The sequence below is a fragment of the Taeniopygia guttata genome, chromosome 1, assembly GCF_048771995.1.
Source record: "Taeniopygia guttata chromosome 1, bTaeGut7.mat, whole genome shotgun sequence".
Lineage (NCBI taxonomy): Eukaryota > Metazoa > Chordata > Aves > Passeriformes > Estrildidae > Taeniopygia > Taeniopygia guttata.
The window spans coordinates 106,984,775-107,011,852 of record NC_133024.1 but is presented as its reverse complement, the minus strand read 5'-3'; the positions used below and the strand labels follow the sequence as shown (position 1 = coordinate 107,011,852).

General features: G+C 41.1%; 1 protein-coding gene and 1 long non-coding RNA gene across 7 annotated transcripts in view; both read right to left on the bottom strand.

Annotated features, from left to right (window-relative positions):
• Positions 1–266: 266 nt before the first annotated feature.
• On the bottom strand, positions 267–6,143 carry LOC140684963 (uncharacterized). 2 transcript variants are annotated; one of them, XR_012058027.1, is made up of 3 exons: positions 5,377–6,143; positions 4,980–5,079; positions 267–2,359 (listed from the first exon to the last, which is right to left on the bottom strand). It is a non-coding gene; the product is annotated as an uncharacterized lncRNA (long non-coding RNA). The 2 variants fall into 2 exon arrangements; XR_012058026.1 differs by having other exon boundaries at positions 267–5,079.
• An 11,873-nt stretch (positions 6,144–18,016) lies between these two features.
• PRRG1 (proline rich and Gla domain 1) overlaps positions 18,017–27,078 on the bottom strand; it is a 31,097-nt gene continuing 22,035 nt past the window's right edge. For all 5 annotated transcript variants that reach the window (XM_030282510.4, XM_072934942.1, XM_030282516.4 and 2 more), the window contains exon 4: positions 18,017–21,760. In XM_030282510.4, coding sequence (XP_030138370.4) covers positions 21,242–21,760 — 519 coding nt within the window. In that variant the 3' untranslated portion in view covers positions 18,017–21,241. The remainder of the gene's footprint in view (positions 21,761–27,078) is intronic.

Here is a 27,078-nt window from a genome sequence, read left to right as displayed (position 1 = left end):
TTCTGAAATCTTGCTGGGATTTTATTATATTTTAATTTCTCATGATAAAGAGCAATAATATCTCTAAATTAAAAGTCAAATATTACTGAGACATATGAAAGCGATTTTTTTTTTTTTGCAAGTCAAACTCAGGCTTATTTGAATTCCTCTGGCTTGGTATTCAGCTTTTTCAAATGACATATAAATCTGCCACTTTCAGTTGCATATTTGACTTTTTAAACATCACTGAGTAATGGCTGAAGCAACCAAAGAATGAGCTGTCACGCTAATATTTTATGTATTTATTGCAAGGAATGCAAAGATTGAGAATTAGAACTATAAATGAACTTCAAATAAAATTTTATGTATACATTTATAATATAAATTTTATATTTTATATAAATTTATTTATCCTGTTTGCCAAACACATATACCCATATACAAACGGGCTGTTTAAAATTTCTGCGGTACTGAATAAATGCAGCAACCCGTTTGAAAAATGAGACAAAGGTCAACAAAAGAACCAAGATAAAGTAATAATTTTCACATCTTCTACAATTATTTAATTGCTTCAGAGTAATTCCTTTAGACATTGTTCTCTTCACATCTCAGAGAGTGCAGCACATTTTTTCTGCTCACAGGCATAAGCTGAACCATTCCTGTTCTTTTTATTCTGTATAAGGGAGATGAATGGATATTTCTTCTTCAAGGAGGCTTCTGCATCTTATGGAGAAAGTCATCAGAATGATCGCATTCAAAAGCAAAAAAACCCCAAAAAAACATAACTCACCTGAAAAATAGAAAAGAAAATTTTTGCCATATGCCTATTCTCTATTAATTGAAAACTAGCTGAGAGTTCCTAATCACTCATGTTTTTCAAATGATTGATTTCTCACTGAAGTGGCCGAACAATTAAACTACTGCAAATCAGCCTGACCTTCCTGTATTTTAGACCACTGAAAAATGGAAATACAGTTTGCTTTCAGGCACTTTTCATTACTTGATTAATAGAGCTGATTCAGATTTGAGTCAGTGCTTGTTCTCTCTCAAAGGACTGTTTACTCTCCTCCCTTGTACAAGTTATGAAGCAATGACAAGCATCATCATTGCTGCTTGTTCCTGGTGAAATAAATAAATTATTTGGCTAGAATTAGGGCCTAAGCACACCTACAGCTGACCTGCTGGCAGAAAACATGAGTTTAAGTCATTATGTCAAGTAGTTTTAAGGTATTTTATATAAACTTGGCAGCCTCGGTGATATTTTCAAAGACAGGCTTTGCAGCAGTGAATGTGGAAGAACACACCTACTGCCTTTGATTCCTTTGTCACTCACTGCAAACCTTACCGCTCAAATTGAGGCCAGCTCCCAATCATCTGCCACGTGAATTGTGCCAAGAGAACCCAAACTACTTTTTCAGTTCATAAAATATTCATTCAGTTCCAGCTGGGACTGTAAAATATGAATGCTTGGTTATGATGTTGGTAGCATACCCTTTTCATTCTCTTACATATGTATAAGGGAAATAGCTATACACCACTCACGGGTACAGCTATATGATAAATTAGTGCTCTAAAACCCCCCAAACTTCTCCATCTCACTCTGCTGGAAGCCCATTTGACACTACAATCATCTGTCTAATCCAAATGGTGGCCATTACAAAAATGTTTCAGATTTTACCCTGCCATAAATTTCTACCTTCTTCCTTCATATCCATCTGCCCTGTGGGAAATTTGAGTTCCTCCATATTATCTTCTCCTGGCAGTCAATATTCCATGTTGGACAAGTAGTTATTAATGCAATGCAATTCAGAGATAAAATACTAATGAGCAAAGAGCTTTGGAGTCTCCTAGATTGTATATCCACTAGTTTAGAGAACTGGAGAGTGCTCAGATATACAGCTTTAATCACAGAGGAGCCTAGTGCATAGAAGAATATTTTACGACATATTTGAGAAATTTTACCTGTCTTGATCTTGAATTTTCTTTCTCCTTTGTTTTACAGAGAAGGATTAATACAAATCTCTACACTTAGCAGGATTAAGATATTCACCTCCCAAAACACTGTTCACATACTCTAAAAAATATTTAAAATACAATTTTTCATTAGGAAATAATATACATACCTATCTGTACCAGATGTGTTTCTTTCTCTCAGTGTGAATTTGTGTCATGACATAGGGCTATTTGCAAGAGTTGGGATGAATGTCTTCTCCTTAGAGTCCAAGCAACAGAACAAAAATGCTTAGAATGCCTTGTGCTAAGAAGCAGTAAGTGAAAAGAGCTGAGATGAGTTTGCCTTGTAGGCCCAGTGCTGTGACATGAACAGAAATGGCACAATGTCAGACTTCTTGCAGATTTGAGTTGGAACCATAGCCATCACCTTTTAAAGAGAAAGAACCACAGTGCTTTGTGAGCTTATTAAACTTTACTATTTGGTCTTTACTGGCATCTGACTTAAACAGTTCAACATATGAGGATTAGTGGTGACTGATGCCTCCTTCCCAGTCCTGGGGTTGTGGTTGGTAGAAATCCTGCAGTGTTCATCCTCTGTTCGTTCTCTGTAAGCCAATACTGAAGTTTCAGATCTTTTACTTCCTAGGAATGTACTTTTCTGTGAGGAAATGTAGTGGTGTATGGAACATCTACCAGAAAGAGAAATATCTCTCCTGTAGTCTGAGCTCTATGTTTCTGAGTGAGGAGCCAGCAGAAAAGGGGGAATGACCAATCATTAAATGAAAGCAAATAAGGAGAAAAGCTAAAAATAGTAGTCTTTGTGAAGGCAAGAAAAGGAAAATTAAAAGGAAAATAAGAAAGAAAAGAAGCTTCCTTTGGCTGGCAGATAGGCAGTGATGAGTGCTCATCTCATAATTATGCAGCTAAGCAGGAGGTACATCAGTATGGATGTTGTTAGGGCTAAAACTCTCGTCTTGCATGTTCAGCTGTATGCACGCCACAGTTTGCATGCTCATATGGACAAGCACTTGAAGGGAAACAGTCTGCTATAATGCCTATCTGCTACACAAAATGTGCATGTTTAGTTCCATATGGCTTTTCTCTCTGAAACAACAGAGTTCCAAAGTGAGGAAAGATCTCAAACAGAGGTGATGATGTATTTCAAAATTGCAGTTCAATAATAAGCTTATGAGGGACTATTGGCCTTCAGTGGAATTCAAATGCACATTAGTGTGCTTTGCTGAATAGAGATGTCCTTAAACATTTCCTTAAAGACATATACATGTACATAGGAAGAAGTGATCTTGTTTTTATGGGCTTTGAATCAACTTCAAGCGATTTGCTACATGAAGCTTCCAAAGAAGATACCTGCAGTCTACATAAAATCAGTATCTGTTTTCTAATGTAACATTTTCCCTTCCTGCTGAGTTGCAATATCAAGTAGAAAAGTGCTACTGCTATTCCTCTTCACAAGGTCCCATTTTGGAGATTGATACAATTCTTAATGGAAGGACCTGTCTAATCTTGTATGTGTCTTATTTCTACCATTGCAGAGGAAAGAGTCCTTTAGAGGAGAAATCAGAAAATCCTGATGTTGTACTGCATTTTTATGTAACTCAACACTGACTTTAAACAGCCCCTGACTTGTAGTTCCAGCTTTGAAAAGTTTCTAGGTGAGTTTTTCTTTCTCCACACACCAGACAAAGGAAATGAAGTAGGACAGTCTCCCAGTTTAGATGTCAGAATTAGCTGCCTAATTTTAAGTGCTGGTAGTAAGCCACATGGATAACCTTTGTCAGACAGAATTTTTAGGGGAATGGTTTCTATAGTCACTAATTGTCCCAAATGCAAGAAAGAAAACAAAGCTCTCTGTCCACCGTGGCTGTTTGCTTTCAGCAGCTGAGCACTTCAGCAGGCACCCAGCAGTGGCTGTAGGAACCCAGAGGAGCAGCTGTGGCACAGCTCTTGTCAGCACCTGCCCTGCCATGCCATCTGCAGGGGTGACTTGGTGGGGTGACAGTCACCTCACACCAAAGACAGGAGAGTCAGGCTTCAGGTGGGAATGTCCAAAAGCCAAACTGCTGAGCACGGGAGAGTTTTAAACTAGTCACTGAGAGACACCAAGGGAGCTAAACACTGGTCTTTGATGTTTCCCTGGAGAAAGAGGGATTCAGTGTCTGCAGTGTCTTCCATAACCAGGGATTACAAAACGTGCCCAGGAGGCTGATTCCCAAACCAGCGTCACCCTTCCTGTCATTTGAACAAATGGCTCTGCATTACAGGAAAAGCTGCCAGTTCACTGAGGGGCATTTTGCACAGAGGTGATTGTCACCCCTTACTGAACTCAGACTGCTCTTAGAAGTGTGAATTCATTAAAGCAGAAGGCAAGGGTCCCTGCAGGGGACTGGATCAGTAGCCTTGGCAGTAGGCACTTAGCCTGGGGAGGGGCACAGTGTGGTTCCTTTGGCTACTGAGAAACTTGAAACACAGCATTTATAAAGCAGAGAGAAATGCCCTAGAGTGGGAGCTATAGTTCTGCCCTCTGAAAAAACAGAGAGCCACTGAGCCCTGGGTCATGGCTGCTGTCTGCTGCAGTCCTGCCTTTCTCACTGGCCCAAGAGTAATGAGGACCATTCCCACCCCAGATATGCAGCACCTGATGTTCATTACATTTTTCTAATCCCAGGGAGGTGGAGGCTCAACTTTTTCATGGGAGTAGAAGAGCCTAGGATGCAGGTTTGGTGTTTCCCACAGCAGTGCTCTCTGTTACCAGTCAGAAGTGTGGCATCATGTTTTGTGATAAAGACTTCTTAAGTGAGCTCCAGGATAGTTCAGACTTGTGGAATGAATCCCGAATTTGGTCAGGCCCCAAACAGCCTCACAAATTCAGCATAAGCCCAGCTGCTCATCTCAGCCAGGGCCTGTGCTGTGCCTGGTGGTGCTGCAGCAGGCTCTCAGGAGAGATTTTCCCTGGGGATTTAGGGGCATAAAACAAGAGAGGCAGCATTTCCCTCAGCTCCTTACAGCAGGGTAGGACAAGATCTTACCTTGATTCCTTCCCCGCTGGGAATGTTGTAAGCTGTTCCTCCTCCTCCTCCTCCATCCCAAGGTGTTTACAAGTAGCACAGCCTGCATGTAACGTCCTACCTGAATGCAGTTTTTAGAAAATTTTATTTCATAATACAGAAATAAATGGCTCATAATAAGGAATTGAACTGCTGTCACTTTTTCTCTCCCTCAGGCAGAGAAGTGAACTCCCAGACAGCTTCCTTGCATGCCACCAGGCACCTCCAGTCCTTAAACAGGGCTTTTCACAATGTACATTTTGGATATAGACTCTTAAATTCTTCCTAAGCACCACTTTGCATACATAAATCTCTTTTTGGAACTGAGGATTAATCCCTGTGCTCACTTTGTCATCTGCAAAATGGAGAATTTTCTTACCTGACAAGAAAAGTGAGAGGATAAATATTTCAGAGACTATGAAGTACTCAGACAACTCAGTGCGGGTGACAAAAGTGCCTTGGCTAGACAGGAAAACGCTTCTTTAAAATTCCCAGAAGAGCAGGACAGAATAGAGATGAGATCCAGCATTGTGGGAAGCAATTGCAGCACTCTGTGTGATAGATGGCATCATTCCCAGCACACTAAAATGGATCTGTGCGTCGACTTTCATCCCTGGTATGCTTCCTCCACTTCTGGCACGGGCTTCATCCTCACTCCATGCCAACAAATGGTGCTGTTCATCCTCCTGCTCTTTAATTCCTGTTTGGGACATCAAGTCCTGCAGAAAGATAGGAGTGGATCCCTATTTGGGATAGGAGTGGAACTGTATTTATGCTGCTTCTTGTTGTGATGTTATGGGACAATCTTCGCAATTCCAGCAGGGACATAGCCTCGGAGCTGTGTCCTACAGAAATGCAGGAGCAGAAGATTTAGGGGGAAATGGAATATTTTATTTTCTAATGAAAAATTGTCTTTTAAATATTTTTTAGTGTGTGATCAGTGTTTTGGAAGGCGAATATTTTAATCCCACTACGTGTAAAGCGAGGCAGATGAACTATTTCCTCCTTTGAGTACATATTTACCAGGTGCAGCTGTCTGAGCACTTTCCCCAGGCAGGGCAGCCCTGGCTGGCAGCTCGGGCCGCTGGAACCCGGCAGTGATGCCGGGCGGCAGCTCCGGCGCGTTCCGCTGCTGCTTTGCAGGCTCGTCCCACGAGAGGGCAATGCAGCAACATCCATCCCACCAACTCCCTCGCCTCCCTCTGCACCCGGGAATTCCGTGCTAAAATTTATCTGTGGTATTTATAGAAAGAGCGTTTACTCTTTTAAAGGGTTGCTTATAGCGGTAAAATGTAATCAGTCCGCATTAAATTTCATCTAGCAGAAGCTAATATGGCCCTCTGCTGCTAGGCAATCTAGGACACCTAAACATCCAAAGAAAACCATTTTTTCCCATATCTTGGACACTCTATCAGACAATTAAAATGGAGGCTCAGTGCTACAACTCATCCTTAGGGGGTAGCCTATTTATCAGCTGTTTTAATAGGACTGACAGTTTGAGTACAATACTGTAGGTTTTTGTGCTACTTTCACTGACCTTTATGCAATTAAATACCTTACTTTGTATCTCACCCCGGGTCTGTAATCTCTTTTGTTTGGCTGACAAATGTCTGTGTCACCTCCTAACCTGGTTGATCCAAATGAGCTTTTTGAAAGTGGCACTGACAGCAAATCACTGTGGCCTATAAAAGGTTTATCTTCCACTTGACTGGAAATTGCTTACTATGCACAAAACACTGTTGATAATGCCAACCAAAAATGCTTTTTCCCCCACAGATTTCATATTCTAGCTTATATTCCAAAAGACTGTGCATATGTTGCAGCTGTCTTATCAGATGCAGCTGAAATATTTTGGTTTTGATTTCTCTTTGCTTTGCATTACACACAAGTTACTGGCCAGCTGCAGGCTCTGGTAATGATTTGCAGTGTCACCAGCCATTAGAAAGGAGAATGCAGTATTGTTTAGCACATCTTGACAGGTAAATGAGAGAAGAAACCACATCAGCAATGCTGTGAGGAGCACTGTGGGAAGGAAGAAAAACGTTCTTACAAGCAACTGCTTAAAATGAGTGAATAAGTAAGGTGAAAGAAAGAACCTTGCCAGCGGTGACTGCGCTGTTTGCAGCAGAAGGAGCAGCAGATGATGAGGACAGGAAGGCAGGGATGCAGGGAGGCCTGGCAGCCCTGGCTCCTCCAGTGGCAGCCTGCAGCCAACTGTGCCAGCCTGAGCGGCCACTGGGCTGCAGGTTCTGCCAGGCCCATGGCCACAAAAGGGTCAGCATTTTTGCATGACACAGACATTACTGCGTGTGCTTCTCCCACATCTCTTGCTATTTAATGTCTATAAACAGTTGGGCAGCTCTGTGGAATGGAGCAATTAAGTAGCTGGATTAGTCACTGTTTGTGCAATCCTGGCTGGTGCACGTGCCCCTGCACAGCCCGTGTCAGGCAGGCGCACAAGGCCATCATTACCTGGGGAGATGAGCTGCCACCCTCCCAGGCCAGCAGTGAGGATGCTGGAAAGCAGAGTCACTTATGCCACAGGGATTGCAGCAGTGCTGGGGTGGAAAGAGGAGTGAGCCTTAAAAGATTGGGAACAACTGTACTCAGAAAACTGCCTGGATGAAGAACTTCCATACTGATGAGGACAGATCGGTCCCTAATGATTCTGTGCCCTGCTGTGAGAAGTGGCTGTGCTGCTATCATGAAAAATTAAAAATTAATTTACTCTTAGTTTTGTTTTCCTTCCTTTTGGACACCACAGGTGGTCAGGGAGCATTGTTATCTCCCAAAACTTTTCTGCTGGCTGGAGAGACACCATACTTTCATGAAGGGGACTGGTGTGGTATCTTTCCCCACAACGTGCAGTTGAAAGGGTTCTTTAGTAAGTCTGTTGTTTCCAAAGTGGCTTTGGGAAAGACACCAGGAAGCTGTGCCCAGAAAAAGGTGAGGTGGGAGCAGTGCAGCCCAGGCTGGGCACAGCCCAGTGTGGAGGGCACTGAGCAGCTGCTGCTGGGCGCACACATGGAACACAGTGCTGCCAGGAGAGAGAAAATATTTCTGATGAGAATGCGAGGCAGGTTAAAGCATGAGTGGAAACAGTCACACGTGAGGCATGCCAAAGGGGCAAAGGGCACACTGGGGCCAGGCTGGCAGGCTGCCATCCTCCTGTTCGCCCGTAACGCCCCTGTAGAGGCGGCAGAAGGCAACAGGCAGCACCAAAAGGAGGATCCTGCTGGTTATGGGGACCAAACCATTGCCCAGCCCAGGGCCAGGGTGCCTGGGGCTCTGCAGCCCCTGCCCAGGGCCAGATCCAGTAGAAAAAGCCAGTGAGGAAGAGCACTGGGGGATTCTGTCCTGGTCTGGGGCAGACCCCGCTGTCCCAGCTTCACCTGCTGGGCCCTGGCTCAGCCACAGAGCTGCCCCATAGCCACAGCCATGGCTGGCCATCCTTGGCTCTGTGGTGGTCCCTGGTCATGTTTCCCATCCTGGCTCTGCCCTGAGGCTGCTGTGGTGACAGGACAGCCTGGGGACCAGAATGAGCATTTATAAGTTCATTTTCTTTTCATGAAAACACAGTGGCCTTCTCCAGAATAATTTGCACCAACTTTTCAGTGTACTTCAGCACTAACAAACCACTGGATGGAAAATTTCCTTTACATTAACAAGATTTGCTTAATGGGAATGGACATTACCATTGAGAAAAGCCCTCAGAACCAAATGCTAGCCAGCAACAAAAAAGAGAAAATAGGGAAAAAATCTGGAAATTCTAAAAGTTCAGTGACTTTTTAAACGTGATTCTTTACTTGTGTTAAATATTTGACAGCAAATTGCAATAGACTCTTAAGCAAAAATAAACTTGAGTGGACCTACAGGAATTGTTACCTGCAAGACATGTGTAAATAGGGCTACACAATTTTTATTACAGCATCATAAAGAAGAAAGTACAGATTTAATGTGACACGCACTTTGTAAACAAATAATTCATAAATTTCCAGGTAAATTTAAACACTGTGTTGGATGTACACATGCAGAGGTTGGATTTTGGATAATTGCCTCTGTTTAACTGGTGAAAAAAAAAAAAAAAAGAGAGGCAAAGCCTGAAGAGCTTTGTCAGCTCAGGCACTTCTAAAGTGGCTGAGCTGACAAACTCCCACCCACGCACAGTCCCATTCTCACAGCACGAGCTGCTGTGCAAAGCCACAGAAACATGATGGTCACAAAGCACAAACAAACAGGATCAGTTTCTGATTTAAGAAGTAGATAAGACTAAACCAAAGCCAAGCTGAAACTTTAGCCCAAATGAAGAACTTTATAGGACAGGCTGGTTTTGTCTTGTGGTAGGGGACAGAAGCGGACTGCTCCAGCCTCTTCCAGGACTGTGCTCACAGCAGCAACCTGTGTGGATGGTGCTATCCAAAGTGTGCTGCAGTTAAAATACACTTCTCTAGATCACCCAGCTTTCAACATGCCTCTTCCCACTCTCTGGTTAAGTAAATACATAGTCTCAGTAGCCAAACATAAGCAAAGAGTTTCACATTTTTATGTCTTATTTGATTGCCACCTTTGCTTCAAGATCTGCAGTGAGCATTCCTCAGCACCCAGATGAATGACGTTACAGAACTGGGTCATCAGCCACTACTGACTAATGACAGTTTAATTCATTATATTTTACATAATTTAACTGGCTGAATCAGCTTATCATTAAGGGAATTTGCAAACCATTTAGAGCTTTCGCAGCCAAGTTCATTACAATTTATTTTTCCCACAATCAAAGTTGTTTCCCCAGGTACCTTCCAGTTATTTCCTGCTTGGGATGTTTATCTGTTTCTTGGGGAAGGTCAGTAATTTCAGCTGAGACAGATTGGCAGAGTTAAGCTCAATGGGAGCCTGACCCCAGGTTCTGTAACCAATAGATTATATAATAGAGGTTTATTACTTTTCAGAAGAAATGACAAAACTAAACATTAACAGACAGATTGACTTTCCTGTGGGGTCACTGTTCATTAAATTTCCCACTGCTTTTACAATCTGAGCTGCTACAGTCACTTAGCATTTAGCTCAGGTCATTAAAGCAAGAAGATTGTTTCTTTATTACCTTGTGACCATTCTTCATTTTAATGACATTTTCAAGCTCTCATCCTAAAACTGGCAAACACTACTAACAAAAAAAAAAAAAGAAAAAAAAAAAAAAAAAAGAAAAAGAAAACTGTGCCTTCTGTGGCTTAAACACAAACAAACCCAGTTGCTTCTGTCTTTCTAATTTAATATCTGACAGGCAGTGATTTGTGCCAGGCAAGTAACCAGGTGCCTACTGGAGAGAGCTGGGTGAGGATGCAAACCTTCTTCACAGGAGAGCTGGGTGAGGATGCAAACCTTCTTCACAGGAGAGCTGGGTGAGGATGCAAACCTTCTTCACAGAAGTTGGTGGTAGACTCAGGGTAATCAGCTCTGAAGGTGTTACCCTGTGAAGCAGCATTTTTTTTGTGGGGGCTGTAGGAAAGTCACAAGTTTTGGCAGGTAAGAAACCAGGACTAGGCACTGGGGATGAGGTGGTTGAACAGAGCAGGACATGCCAGTGAGGGGTTTTGACACTGGGAGTGTGCAGAGGTGCCCTGAGGCACCACAGTGCTGTAGCTGGACAGAAAGTAGTGGATTCAACACTCCTGACATCTCTTGTCTTCTCCTTTCTTCTTCCATAAGAGACTATGCAGACTTAGGACAGATACCATCACAAAAGGCCATCCAGGTACATCAGAGAAGACTGGGAAAGAGGGCATTAGAAAACAATAAGAAACTCTAGAGAAACGCCCTGCAGGAGATCCCATCCATCCAAGAATCATAGAATAAAATCACAGAATGGCTTTGGTTGGAAGGGACCTCAAAGACAAGCCAGTTCCAAGCCCTCTGCCATGGGCAGTGACACTTTTACTAGACCAGGCTGCTCAGAGCTCCATCCAGCCTGCCCTTGGACACTTCCACAGCTTCTCTGAACAGCCTGTGCCAGGGCCTCACCACCCTCACAGTAAAGAACTTCTTGCTAATACCTAATCTAAACCTACTCTCTTTCAAGCTGAAAAAACGTGAAGAAATACATTGTTTTATTTCTTATTGGGTAGATAAACTGTAACATTTAAAAGTTTTCAAAAAATATTATTAATAACAATATTCATTACTCATCTTAAGCACATTCAATATCTACAGATTTCAACAGCTACAGGGACTTTACTTTTTGGACCATTCTTTCAGGTCACAATTTACTTAAAAACACAAGGACCGTAATATCAAATATTGATGAGAGAACTGACTAAGAGAACCCTCTTATCTTACATCACACATTTTCCAAGGAAAAAAGCTTTTCTACACCTTCTACATCATTACAATAATCTAATTCCTTCTTTTTCTGGTAACACAGGGCTCATGTCTTAGATTTTACATTGTTTTGATGAAAGATTGAACAAAACTCTTTCATATTAGCCTCTTGCTCATTGATTGTGACCTTTTAACTTTGTTTCCTATCACTGATTGATGGTGGAGGAATGCAACCTGACTGCTTTCATGTCTGCCCACTCCAAAACTGGAAAACTGGTAAGAGCAATAGATGAGATAGGAGGAGGCAAATATCTGTTGAATCATTGTTTTATGACTTAGAGATATTTTGTTGAGCCCTTAACCCAGCAGACTAAGGATAACAGCTAAGGATGCCTAAACCAAGGAACACCTGGGGGAACTTTGCAGCTGAGCAACAGCGGGGGAAGGAGGCCGTGCAACATCTTAGGCTGTTCCTAACATTACAAACTCCCAATTATTTTTCTTTTCTAAATCCAGATTTATTCTTTGAGGCCATCACAAAAATGTTCTTTGTTTTTCCACTATGAAACAGATGGCATAAATGTGCCCTGCGATTTTATTGCTATGTTACAATTTCACTGTGTCATGCTCAAACCAGTGGGTTCATCCAGGCCACAATAAAACCTCCATTCTGCTGAATTCACTGAATAAAATGGCAGCTGAAAAAGTTTCAAGTTGGCAAATCAATATTTCATTATTTGTCTCACACAGGTTTATTAGCAATAGAAACAAAGCTCAGCAATAGATAAAAGCTTGAAATGGTTACTTGGAAAAATGGAATGAGAATGGACTTGTGCACAACCACTGCATTTTTAATCTTTTTGGTTTTTAGTATGTCTTTTTCAATATGATGAGATTAGACAAAATTGCTCAATTCTTTTCTTTGTAATGCTGGTCAAACTAGTGGCTGAAAGAATCTTTCTCAAGGTTGTACACAAGTGAAAGAAAACTTACAAATTTAGCTTGGCACGAGTGTGAATATAAAGTGTCTAATCTGTGAAGAGGTGTTCTGAAGAGTGTTCCGTTCAAGAGGAACATAAGTAAAGGGAAGAAACCTGAAATACAGCAGGATTTAACTCCTTACAGTCCTTTATCAGTGCTTTTCAAGCACAGCAAGAGTCAGCTGTTCAACACATGCAATGGTTTACAGCCAGAGGCAGCTACAGGAACTTGCTACTCTCCCCTTGGAGGGATTTCCATACGCAGGGACGGTGGAGTTGATACATGAATACAGAAACATTCATAGAAATCCACTCCCTTGATTTCTTAAGGTGAATACAGCAGGCCAAACTCAATTGTTACTGACAGAGGCTTAAAAGGGAAATGACAAGAAAAATACTGCAAATCCCTTGGCTGTAGGGGACACTTTATCTGCATTACCTGTAGAGATAACCTTATTCACACAACCAAGGGAGCAGAGAGGTGACCTAAAAAGATCCTAAGGAATGAAAACACCTATCAGGTGAAACAATCACTGCAAGGTTGCTGGGATAACCTCAGCATTCCTGCACGACTCCCTCCACACCAAGCAGCCTCTGATTAACCCTCTCTGGAAGTTGGCTCTTTCACACAGATTCCACCAGTGCCTGCACTGGCCGATCCAGTTTAGCAGACCCGTATCTCTGGTTGCTCTGCAGGGTGGCCAGTGCTGTGTGTCTGGTTCAATGTCCCCATTTTCATCTCCCTGCTGTGGATTTGCTGTGTATCTGGATAACAACCACAGCACCAAGGCAGAACAGAGAAGCACGTGTTAATTTGATCCAAATGAACTTGTTAATTTGATCCAAATAAACCTATAAAGAGTTATACCTATATACCTTTATATGCCTATAAAAGTATCAGAGACACGTGTACATGAGCAAAACCAAGGGCTTTGGAGGACTTTTAAACAACTACTACAAAAGTAATTACTTCAGTTGAACTGGTCTCTTCCTTTTCTTTTTCTCTCTTTTATTTTTTTTTTTTTTAAGGAAAAATACTAGACTATTATTTAATTGCACCACTTTCTTCAGATTTGGCCTTAAAAGACACCTTTTAACATTTCTGAGTGCCCTTCAAATAACTAGATTTGCAAAATTCACCCTAGTTAATTTGCAAAATTAACTAACTCACCTGCCTGCAGTTTCAATAACAAAGTGAAGAACACAATTTGTATCAGGCACTGGACAGTGATGGCGGGAACACTCCCAAGGTACCGTCACAGGATTTATTTAAATTGCCTTCAAAGCCATGTAAAAAACCTGCAGCTTTTAGAACTTGCCCCAAATAAATTAAAATTAAGGCCATGCAAGTAAGAGAGACAGAGGCATGACCTGGAAAACTTCTGTTGCTCACCCAGCCTCCTTTGCAGCACAAAGTGCAGCTAAGGAGCTGCTGGATATGGCACATGGCACATGTCCCTCAGTGCTGGGCACCTCCAGGAGTGGGGAAAGGCAGCAGCTCCCATCCAGCAGTGCCTCCATCTCAGGGTGCTGCCCAGACTGAGGTAACACAGCAGCTGTGCTGGGGACACAGCGTCCTCCCACCTGAGGAGGCCCTGGGAGAGCAGAGGGAGGTGCCATGAGGACCTGGAGGAACGCAGGGTAGCCTCTCGCAGAATCTCACCTGTGACATCTCGTGGGAAAGAAGCATTTGTTCACTTCCAACAACAGCAATCTTTTTTAAAAGAAAGGATTATCATAAATGATGATGACTATGAGCAAGTTACTCATTTGTCATCATCAGCAGCAGTGCCAGATGAAACAGGCTGCACCTGGCTCTGAAATCCTGTGTCAGACAACAAAGTGAACTCCACGGGCCTCCAGCCTTTGCAAGCCCTGGCACCCCAGAGCTCTGGGAAGGGCAGGCCAAGGGAAGTGGGTGCTTTGGGGATGTGGGGCAGCACGACTCAGCTGCCTGGGGGGGATTTTGCACACCCCAAAAGAGGACTCTGGGAAAAGGCCTTACACCTTTGGTGTGACTTTGGAGAACCCTTTTCAACACAAAATGGGTACAAAATGTGGTGCAAGGTGTACTGGTGAAGTGAGATGACTTAGCCTCATCAGGATAAACACAGCAATCTGGAAATCTCTGGACAAATGAGCAACATGGGATGATCTTTTTTCAGTCATGTTGCTAGGAGACATCACCGTAGTCAATCATAAAACCATCAACTGCTGCTACTCAGGAATTTTTTTAATAAACACTTCTATACTGAAGAGTAATTCAGTGAAGCTAAAATTGCATATGGGACCATGCCAGTTTTGACAAAAACAAGCAACAAAACCTACACTGGTGAAGATTTCTCAGGTTCCAGATATAATTTGAGATCCATAAAGTGTAACACCAAGGTTGGTGTCACCAGCATACAAAAAAATCAAGAGAGCAGCTCAAACCCACATCCAATAATATCCTATAATAGAAATATACTGGTCTTATTTCCAACAATCCATAAGAAGTTAGTAAGTAAATTAAGTCTATGTTAAGTAGTTTAAATTCACTACACCCAGGGATCTGCATATAGTATAGAGAATTAGAAAGGATTTTGAAGCTTGAGAAAGATAAAGACTGCAAGCTTAGTTTAATATTCAGAGCAGCCTAATGCCCTGCAATGGAGGCAACACAAGTTCAAGTCCTTGCTCCAGGGCTGTGGGTGAAGGTCAGGGTGAGAGCCAGCCTTCCTCAGGGGCTGGGGGTTTGCTGACAGCTTGGCATTGGGAGCAGGATTTTGTGAACAATTTTCAGGAAGTCAATGCTGGGTTATGCAGGACAGTAAATGCTGAAATCTGAAAGCAATGTGCAGAGCAGAAACCCCCTTTTTTAAACATTCCTGCTGATGGAGGAGATGGTACTCTTTGCATGGAGCCAAGCTGCCTGTGTGGAAAGGCTGGAAGGTAATGAGGGCAGAGGCACAATTAGGCAAGAAAAGGGAAACTAATCTACAAGTAACACTTCATAAGGCTGAAAAAAATGATTGACGAGCAAATAACATTAGAAATTATTTTCAAAGCTGCATTTCTTCTAGCGAATCTGCACAGTAAAAACATCAACTGTTATGCACTTTGCTATAGGAGCATGTGAAAGGTTTTAGGGGGAGCATAAAAGGGAGGTATCATTATTCAGCACTTCCATTAAACAAAATGCAAAAACCAGCAAGCTAAGAGGAAAAACCCCAACTCACCCAGAAACAGACAAATGAAAAAAAAAAAAAAAAAACAACAAACTTTTAATGATTACATGTATATTACCCATCTGTAAGGAAAAAGCTATGGTTAGAATACAACCATGATCAGAAATGCAGATACAACAAAAGCATAACGAAAAGAATAAAAATAGTAATTCTAATAGTAAATGGCAATAAATTACTTGTGCTGAGAGAGTTTAGGGGCACTGGCTGGGGAAAATGTTTGAGCTGGTCCCAATGCCCTTGCTTTTCTTTGACAGGACCATTTTTCACAGAAAGTTCTGGTAAGAAATGTGCCTGCAGTGGTTTTAATCTTGGAAACAACCCACACGAGGTGGCTGTATTCAGACTGGTAGTGAAAAGGCCACAGGTGGTAACAGACTGTGCCTCCCTGTGTGTCACAGCAGGGTGACACCTGCCTCTGGTCCCACCCACATGCTGTTCATCCCCTCAGCTCTTTGTCCAGCACTGAAATGCTGCCTGGTCTGGCTGTGAGCAGAGCAGCAAGGTCAGGGGAGGGAAGCAGGGAAGCCTGGGTCCCAGAGCCACCCATGTACAGATGTGTGTCACCAAACAAACAACTCAAGAGTCCCTGAGCACAGCCAAGAGAGGCTGCTGGGCCACTGCCAGCGGCAAGAGCTGAGTGAGAAAATAAATAAAGAAAAATCAAATTGGGAGCCTCTGACCCATGGAATTGATCCAGGGTCTGTTGTGTGGGAAAACACATCCCACACCATAGGAAAGGCCAGGGAGGCAATCTGGTACAGATTATTCCTTATGCAGAGATTTCATTGCTGGCAATATCAAAATGAATTTTTTAAATACTTGTTTCCTTCTTGCTTTAAGCTCCTCAGCTAACTCTGGGAGCCACACTGTTATGTACAATGCTTCCAAGTGGAGAAGGAAACAGCAGAGCACACTGAAAACTGTCATTTTGATTCTTAGGCTTTGCTTCTAAAGGGGAAAACAGCACAGCAGTGTGTCTTTACTGCAGGATACAGAGAAAGGACAGGCAAAGAGGACACAGATCTGATATTACAGCAAACACCTGCACAGATCTAAAGTAAGTAAGTCCTGTATAATATATGTGCTGGACATATCTGTATCTATCTACATATCTAAATAGATAGATATGGTCAATATAGCATAAGCAAGACCCTTCCTGCACTGACTTGTTACTTAGCACTCAATAACTCACTGCCAAATGAAAAATACAATTACTGAGATACCCCTGCAGAAGAAAAGTGTACTTCAACTTTCTGGCAAATTCAAAGTTCAATTACCCTGTAGCAAATCAATCCAATGTGCGTGCAGCAAGCCATGAAAAAGTACAGATGTCACCTCAGTGCTTTCAGCTGAACATGTTTTTCCTTCTTTTTAAAAATCAGCAAGTGGCACTAGGAGACATTTACAAAGCTCACATTATGCAGAAAATAAAAAGAAATAGATCAGTGTGATTTAGAGCAGAGCAGCACAGCACACTGTTCTGGGCTCGAGAAACAATAAATAATGAGCATTCATCACTGGTAACCTGCACAATGATCTGATTTTTATAGAAACTGAGATTCAGGACACCAGTTCAGCACCGTATCCCCCCTGTTCCCACAGCTGGCAGCCAGGCCTGCAGGGGCCTGAGCCAGGGCACACAGCCCGTGCTGGTGGGTGTGTGGCAGGACACGAATGTGGGTGTGCACAGCAAGCCCCACCTGAGCCAGGGCAGCCTGGGGAGTCACTGCCCTTTGCTGCTTCTTTGCCCTTTTGTTAAGAGCAGCACAAAACTGCACTGGAGCACACAGCTCTGGGACACAAACCTCGCCCTGGGCTTCTCCAGCCTCTCCCCAGACCCTGCCCAGGGACACTTTAGCCTGAGCACCAGAGCAGGTATGGATGACATCCACTTTGTGTTGCCTGGAATGGAGACCTTCAGTTTCCAGCAGGGATCATTACACAAGGTTGGGTTTGGTTTTGTTCTCTGTTAATTCATCATTCCTAGAGCTGACATGACATGTTGTAACCACTTTCAAGTGGCTAAAGGGAACTTTGAAATCAAGTCCTTCAACTTCAACATTTTTTGCTAGTTTCCTTTCCCTCAGCCTGTGACTTCCTTAGCTATGGCTACAATAAATCACAGAATATTCCGAATTGGAAGGGACCAAGTAGGATCATCAAGTCCAACTGATAAGTGAACAGCCCATACAGGGATTGAACCACAACCTTGGTGTTATTAACACCAGACTCTAAGCAAATGAGCTCATCTCAGTGTTAAATGCTTTTTTTAAAAATAGGAAATAATTAAAATTCCCAACTCTGATAAAAATTGAGCTCGAATTTTAAAACAATAGAATTGCCTACTCAAATACAAAATTATAATTGTATTTTATATCAATAAAGCAACAGATTCATGAAACTGATTGTCCGTATAACAATGGAAATTAAAAGACCACTTAAATACACAAAGTTAATACTCACTGTAGTTGTGTAAAATTGATATTTTTGAAACATTAGAGGCATCTTAAAAATTTTTATTTAGCATATTGAAAAACAAATGTTACAAAAAATCTTCTTTAAACATAGGCAAAAATGTTTAAATAGGATAATTTAATGTAAACCAAACCCCTTTAAAATATACAATACTGTAATCAGAGGTTATTTACATCCAGTGAAGAGAGAACAACCTTCACTAATGTTAATATCATCTAAGCAAATCATTAATTTCCATAATTTCTTAAAACAGTGCCACCTTTAAGTTAGTTTTAAATCATTTCAGTCCCAATACAAGATGAAATTTAATATTACATTCAGAAGTGGGAAAGGCAGTATTCTGACTATTCATGTCATCAGTCAAGACAGCACTGCATTCAGAGTTGCAAAACCCTAGAGAGGTACAACTATAAATTTATATTTATTGCATCACAATGCAATTACAGAATAGGTAAAACAAATACAAAAAAAAAGCTATAAAAAACCCCAGTACAAATAAAATTTTATTTTTCAATCAGGTTAGAAAAGCCAACCACAAAACTAAGCTATTTTCTTTTCCCACATTTCACAAAACAGAACAAACAATTTGTAAGTTGACACTATTCCAACATGGAGAAAACTGTTCATGTTTTAGAGGAAATGCATTTGCACAACTGTCCCACACAGGTTTTGTTTAAATATTAAATTTAGTCACCAAGACATAAATTTATAGCCCACAATGGCTTTCATACTCACTTACTTGTGGAAAAGGCATTGTCTAATTAAACTCATAGATCACTAAGTTTTTGGTTGTGACTTTTTTTTGGAATGGCAAGCATCAATTTTGGATTGCACATAAAAGTATCTACAGGACACAATAAAGTAGGATAAAGTAACATATTCAACTTAGAAGCCAGAAAGAAATCTTTCAAAAGTGGTAGTGGAACACAGAGTTTAAAAAGAAACACAGAAAAAAGGGAAAAGCCAGCTCATCTCTAAACTACTAAAGCAGACTGCCCATGTTCAGGGATCATGGCAGCTGCTTAACAACCTAATGCAACATGGGTGATGTCCATGCATTTCCTACAGGAAAGTTCTATATCCTGACCAGGAAGTTACTGCTAAAACTCCTGTGTGTGCTGGCAGGCACAGGAGGTGCCAATATGGCACAGACACTGAAGTACCAGCTCTTTCTGAGGTGGCTCCTGCACGCTGGATGAGGCACTTTGTTCTGCTGAATCTGCCTAAAGCAGTTTATTTATTAACTCTTGCTTGGTTTGAAAGGAGCTTTAACTTCCACAAGTGGCAATTTAGGATTCACAAGAGCTAAAACCACTTCAAAAGAAAAGGCCTGACAGTCCACAAACAAAACCCAGGCAATTTTTACTACAAGTGTCCAAAATATACTGTACTTACCTATTTATCTTAATATATCTATTATATATAATGAATATAAATACAAATTATAGTTTTGACAATGGAGTCAGGAGTTTGGCCAGGAGTTCATCTCTATTACAACTTGCCTTAGCAGCTGAAGATTCCCAGCAGGCAAGAAAGGCAACTTTTTGCCAAAAATGAGACCTCCTAACTGCACTTGTCAGTAGGTTAGATCATATTCTTATCAAAGTGTGCATTTACACACCCATCTATAACCATCCATTTCCCTCCAGGCTCCCTCCCCAAAAATTCTTTGGGAACAGTTGGGCTAAGTCCCCATGAGAGGGACATTAAGAGCAATTTCAAACCCATGGCACTGGCATTTCATCTGGGGTGTTTGAAACAAGACAGTTTGGGTTTCTGTTGTAAGAAAGCCAACATAACATAATTTAGCCCTTCAGGACGCAACACATTTCAATTGGTGTTAATTGATTAGTAGAACACAGAAGAGTACTAAGCTAATGCCACGCTACTTGGTGTGGGAGAAGGAAAACTGGAACTTAATACTCAGAAATTAAAAAGAGCACTTAACTTTTAAATCAACCTGTAATAGAAGAATCACCACACTAGAATTTGTACCACCTAAACCAAGTGGATGAAATTCTGTACAAGCCTGTACGTAACTTGCATCCATCTCTTCAGCCTCGAAAAGTCACTCCATACTAATGCTTGGGGTTATGCCTGCATGTTCTTAGAATTCCTTGTTGGAATGGATAAGCAGTAAATCTGGTTGTTGAAAAAAGATATTTATATTCTCTGCAAAGGATTTCCACAGGCACCAGTACAAGGTGCACACAAGGTACATGTCAGTAGGCAAGGGAGTATCAGAACTTGAGGAATTTATAGCTGACAAAACCTTGAGGAAGACTTTAATATCTGGGGAAAAAAGGAAGTCACAGACACTGAATTTCTTCCCTTTTTCTCCCTTTAGAAATGAAAGTAATGCCTTTGGGTGTATGTGCTTATAGATTACATCCTGGTCCCAGTGAAAATCACAGTAGGAAGTCCATCATGAGGATTTTATCCACTCGTGAGTACTTCACTATTACTGTTGCATGAACTTTCAAGTTCTGAAGTTAACATATGCACACTTCTCACTTCTAGAATATAAAAGTAAAACCAGATAGGAAAACAGGAAAGGCAGAACACAAAGACTTACACCATTAAATTCACCAATTAGTGTCTTGAATTGTCAGCTTCTAAGCATTTACAGAATTTTGAGCTGTAATAGCAAAAGCTTTAAGAATACATCTCTCCTGCTAGGACTCTGGAATTATTGCTGTTACACCAGCATTCTCTACACGAGATCCTGGTTTGAACACAAAGGCTCCCAGCCTCCTGAGGGCCAGGAGAGGATGCAGCATGTAACAAAAATCAAAGTGAGAAAAAGGAACAAACCAGACAAGAGGCAATACTGCAAAATCAGTCCCCTCTAGTGTAAATAACTATTGACATGTTGTTTAAGGATTCCCTATTGCAGGGAATGCTGACAGTCTGAAGTAAGAAAGGCGAGGGGGATCCCACAAATCTTGTGGGGAATGTGGACAGTGTCTGGAATAAAACAAGTGATATCCTTCAAAACAGAGGTACTTTTGAGAAGTATGACAGAGCACCACATCTGTATCTGCACTACACTCTCAATACAGATTCCTTATCTTTTAAGACATTCGATAGGGGGAAAAAAAAAATCCCAAACCCAAAGAACGAGTGAACCTAAAAAAGGTGAAATTCATTGTATACAAGTCCGTTAAATTACAGAAATGCATAATAAGCCAAGATAAAGTGCTACAAAATGATTAATGATTTTTAAAAGGTCCATGGCATTCTTCTTGCTTTACTTAGTACTGGTGACAATGGGGGTTAGTGCAATGGCACTGGCTGAACTGGAATTCACAATGTCTTCATACTGTGGGGGTGGATCTAAATGCTGTTCAGTTTCATTTCTTCTCACACTGATTTCCCCAGTGGCTTCCTCATAGGAAGGAGGAGGATCACAGTTTGAGAGCCTTGTGGATATCGAGTCTGACCGTGCATCTGAGTAGCTCAGAGCTCCTGGGGAGAGCCCACTGACCTCATCCATTTCCTCCTGTGGGGAATGAACAATGCTGAGCGGCGGCGGGAGGGGCCCTCTGCCATCAGCACCATCGCCCAGCGCTCCGTGGGCTCCCCTGTGCACGTACACCGACTGCCTGCGCATTTTCTTCTTAAACAGGCATCTCCAGATGACAAAAATGACAATGAGGATAATAAAAAGGCCAATGATTAATGGAAATGCAAGGTAAAATGAATACCAGCTATGTCCTGTGTTACTTTCTCCCTGGAGTCCGTTTTTGTAGACTTTCCAGAATTCCTTCTAGAAGAGCAAGACACAACATGTCAGAAACTATTACACAGTTAATAAAAAACAAGCACTGTAAGCAAGTTGTTTTAAAGAATGAGGACAAAAAAAAAGGCATTTCAAATACTGATGATTAAAATAAGAACTGGCATGGATAAGCACACACAAACTTTCAGTTTTTCTTATTATATTATTAGTGATACAAAAGGGATTTGGTTTTGCAAACAAACTCCCCACCACTTTTAACACTCTTATGTCTGCACTCAATGTTTACAAACATGCAGCAGAGACAGGACTAAGTGATAATACACTCAGGAAAGAAAAAAAACCCAACCACAAAACAAACTAGGAAAAAATATCTCAAAAGCCCCTGCCTAATCAGCATGCACATTAGCCATCCAGTGGATCAGAATCTGTCAGCACCACTCAAGACATAAGTTTAGGGTTTGTTTGTTTTAAAATTGAAATAATACACTAGCGGTCAGTGACTGACCATTTTGGCTAAGCACAACTATGCTGTACTGTCTTATCATAATTTAGATATGCCCCACCCTCTGGCTCATACAGCAATCACAGTCAGCTTAGTTTGAGTTGATCCAGATCCTCTGTTTACAGTTAAAAATAGTGCCATAACTATGAGACTATTACACAGGTTATTATATTCTAGAAACCTTGACAACAGAGCTACAGATAAATGGAATGTGAAGTGAAAATATGAAAAAGCAAAAATAAAGGGGGACACAAATACTTGAAAGTCCTCTTTGCTACATTAATATGAGTAAATGGGAGCACAAACATTGTGTTACCATCACATTTCTTCTGCAGTGAATGCTGTGAAGAAGCAGTACAAAAGAAAAGCGCACCCTGCCTCAAAAGAGTAGCCATCCTTGCCCGTAATGTCTCTCCTACTATGAAACACTTTCCCTGAGTTTTATAGTCACAATTTAGAACATTTGGTTATATTATAGTATAATTAAAAACCCAAACCCCAAAAACCTGTAATTAATGACACTCCAGTCCATGCCAGAATATCTGAACTCTAGCTTTCCTTAAAAATGCACAGACTTGACCCTCTCATCCTCCTGCCAGCATCACATTAATTTTAAATGACAGCACACATTTCATGCAACTATTTATAAAGTAGTCACCAGGTAGAATTGAAATTGTAATTGCTCAGTTGTTTGTAAATGATGTATTTAGGTTGCAGACTGAATTTGTGCACAGACAAATCAGATTCATCATTTTTTTTTAGCTCAGGCCTGATGTCATATGATTAAGCAGAAAATGCCACCAAACTGACCCCAGAGGCAGCACAATCCCTCTAGCATGGAGGTCAAGCTTTCCCTGTGCAAAGGCAGGACCAGGACACCATGGGCAAACACACACTATCAACACTTCTGGATCGGGATTTACTCACGTTAAGAGCAATGCCATGTCCATGAAACAATCGACTCTCCTGTAAATTTTTTTTTTTCTCAAAGATAAATTCCGTTTTCTTATGTCTATTTGCAAATTCAAAAACCAAAACAATTTCAACTCCTACACCAATCCAGGATCAGACATTTTCCCTAAATTTTAAGGCTTGACACCACAAGCAGATTGTCACAATGCCATCTTTCATGTGAACCCAGGTCCAAATCATCTAAGCTGTGTCAGGTGGCATTGGCTTCAAACAAAGCAAGGAAGACTGGAAAGATGGACTCTAAATACTTCTCTACAAGGGCCCTTCTTGACATGTGTTCCACAGTGAACCCCAAACCAACAGTTCTGAGTTTAGAAAAATGCATTTTGGGGGTAACTAACACTGAAAAATGCCATCAGCTGCACAACTGAAGGCTTTTGGGATCTCTGCATGATAAAACCTGGCAGAACCAAACACCTCACCCTCTCCTCACCAGACTACCAGGGAATTAAGAATACCTATTACTTTTGCAGCTGGTAAGAATACAGCTAACTAGATTCTTAGTGGAATAAATAATATATTGTTAACTAAAAAAACAGAAAAGGATTGATTAGGATTATGAAGTCCTCCTGTATGTAATGGGACCAAACTTTTCACATCACTGTTCTGTGGCCTCAATGGCAGCAAAGAAATAAAACGGTACAATGTTTTATCCTCCAGTGCAAGGATATGTAATTTTAAAGACTCTCTGGAGGAGAAAGGTAGTTTTAATGAAAAAGAAGAAAACACACTTCTCCCTAACATTTTTTTCTGTGTTGCAGACTTCAGAGAAAATGCACTTTCTCCAATAGAAGGGTAGTAAGTAGTCACTGGTCTTTGAGTACTGTTTCTGCATTACTTCTAGGTCAGACCTATCTGCTGTAGAAAATATCTCTGTATCTTCAGAATGCAGAAAGAGCATCTCTCCTTGACACTCTGCTACTTGGCAAAGCAGCAGAAAATTTGTTCTGTTCTCCCAGAGAGGCAGGCACTTAGAGCAGAACAGGGTGTGTTGAGTTTGGGGATGTTTGACTTGGTGATGTGACCAGACCAATGCATAAAGAGGCAAAAGAGTGTAAACTGCCTTAAGGATGAAAGTAGTTTAATGTCCTTGTTCATTTACATGCAAGGCAAAGAAAACTCAAGACAGACACTCCCAGCTCCCTGGTGAGAAATTGCTTTAGGTCTAATACTATCATACATAGACAGAGGAATACTTTTCTGCACACAGGTGAAAAACACTAAAAAAGAAACACTTGCTTAGTCATTTTAAAAAAAGAAATCTTTAAATGTTCTTCTTCATGGGAAATGAAAAAACAAGCAACCAAAAAAACAACTCCACAAAAAAACACCCCACAAGAAATAACCTTGTTAGCATACTAGATTCTGGGTTCCCAGCTTGCATTTTTGCAAGTCAGCTCTCCTAGAGAAGTGGAAAGGCTTTTAGCCCCAGACTGCCACAATTGACAGGAACTGCAGGAAATGCATCCTTCAGGTCTGAGTTGCACAGCTGCCAAGCTCTTGCTCTGCCACCCACAGCTACACTGCAGAGTAAAGGGATGCTGCAGGAGGAGGACAAGACATCTGGTCAGAGTCAAATCCTGCCCAACAAAGCCACAGACAACTTACATGCGTTTACACAGTGTGAGGATTTGTACAAACTGCTGTATGTAAGACAACTGTTTGAAAAAGACCAAGAGGGGGAAGACTGAAAATTTACAAAGTATCTGAAAAATTCATAGAGAATGTTAAAGAGTAACTTATAAGCTCAAAAATGCCCTGCACAAACATCCCTTCCACTATTACTGGTCTCTTTAACTAACAACAGAAAGGACTTTCTGCTTGACAAAATTACTAACTTGTGATTAATGAAAAGGGCACTTCAGTAATCATTTATCCCTGAGTGCTGTACAACTGGGAATACCAGGTGTAAAAGCCTTATAAGGCTGAAAAACTTAAGCAGACCACAGAATCAGATAACTGCAATGGAAAAGACTTAGAAAACATCTAACATATATTCCTGCCAAGAACTATTTTTCTGAATGTACCTTAGTGCTTTGGCAAATCCAGTTTGAAATAATGAAACTGAATTCTCAAAGGCATCCCAAAGACAGTTACAGCAAAATTGTCCACAATTCTCTTTCCCCTTCATTTGTAATACTTCTCAGAACAGACTCAGTATCACTTAGCTGGATCTGAATGCTGAATTAAATGAGGGATCCATAAGGAAGTCAAGACTTGCAATCTCTTGAGAATCTCAGGGGAGGCCTTTACTACATTTGGCAGCATTGTCATCCTCAAATGGTTCTTTGTCAATTGCCTGACTTGTTTTAAAGGTGGACTGATAATAAGCCAGTCAGAAGACTGCTTGGTATTCATCAGGCAGAGGGTGAGAACAAGCAATAAGGGGAAGTGAGTGTACCTGCTACACTCTTCCCTTCTGGTCTGCCCCCTATTTCAACTAGCAGGAAAAGATTCTCTTATAAATATTTATCCAGCATCCATAATTACACACCGAGTGACACTGAAAGTCTTGGTCATATAATTTTAGATCTGGTGTGGACAAATGTTGAGTTGCTTACTAAGCTTTATAGCAGTAGTTCATTTGTTTTGCTTGAATAAAGCAACAAAGAGAACCTGGCAATTTTTGCAGTATTTAAAATTCACTGGAAATTGCAACAGGAATGAAAATCTGTGACTTCTAGCTTTTAAAATCTTCATGCAGTTTAATTAAAAAAAATGAGTTAATGGAAATTAAATTAATATAAGTGCTACAATCACACTCAGATACTTAGCACAGTAATCTTTGAGCCTCCCAACAACCTCTGACACCTGACCAGTGACCACATGAAGTGCTGCCTGCAGGCTACAGGCACCACTAATAAACAGCTTTACAAGGTCACACCTAGGGCTCACCTTATCTGTTAACTTCTCTGACAGTAATCATTAGAGACTGCTGGAAGAGTTCAAACACAAGCAGGCAGGGATACTCTCCCAGATTTCACGTATTTGTGCCTCAAGAACTTCCATTAGCCCAACTTGATTCCTTTTAATTAATGGTTCCAGACTGATTTAACTTCCCTTCATTTACATCACTGTTCTCTGAACCTATACAAGCTTTTAGGATCTGAGACATCCTGTGGCAAGGCAGTCCACAGCTCCATTACCTGTGGTGAGGAGAGACTTCTATTTGCTTTGAGCCTGCACCTTTCCAGTTTCCTGAGGCCCTCTCAGCTCTGCTATCAGAAGGATGGCAAGTGACTGACCCCAGCTCAGCCTTCATCTCACAGACATCATCACATATTCCCTGATTCAATTATTTTATAATCTGTTGTTGTTATACAAGTCTTTCCATATCTTTGATCAATTGTCACACTTCTCTGGTCCTTCCTCACCTACTAATTTTAAAGAGATAGGGAGATGAGAGTTGTACACACTCAAGATGTGGGTAAACTCTTTATTTAATCCCTGTTCCTTTTTTTCAGGTTCTTAGAACTCAGGGTTCTTTGTTTTGGCTTTGTTTAACTGCTTAGCTTTAAATTGAAGTCTTCATATATTGAAATACAGATCTTGCTCCCGAATTCTGTTCAGAGCCAATCATATATTATAATGAATGTCCCCAATTCCTCCACATGCATTACATTTGCCAACACAGAATTTCATATTCTAGTTTACCCACAAAGTCCTGCAAGTTCTTCCCTGTTTGCTCTAGCCTAACATGATAGTTTTATCTTTATAACTACCTTTATAGTTTAAAATTGTAACTCTGAATCAAAATCATCAAGCGTGTCTTGAAAATAATGAATGGCATGTATGCACGCTTGACATACACAATGCCAATTAAAAACTCATGCACCAAAAATAATTTGAGGGAACTATTATCATTATTATT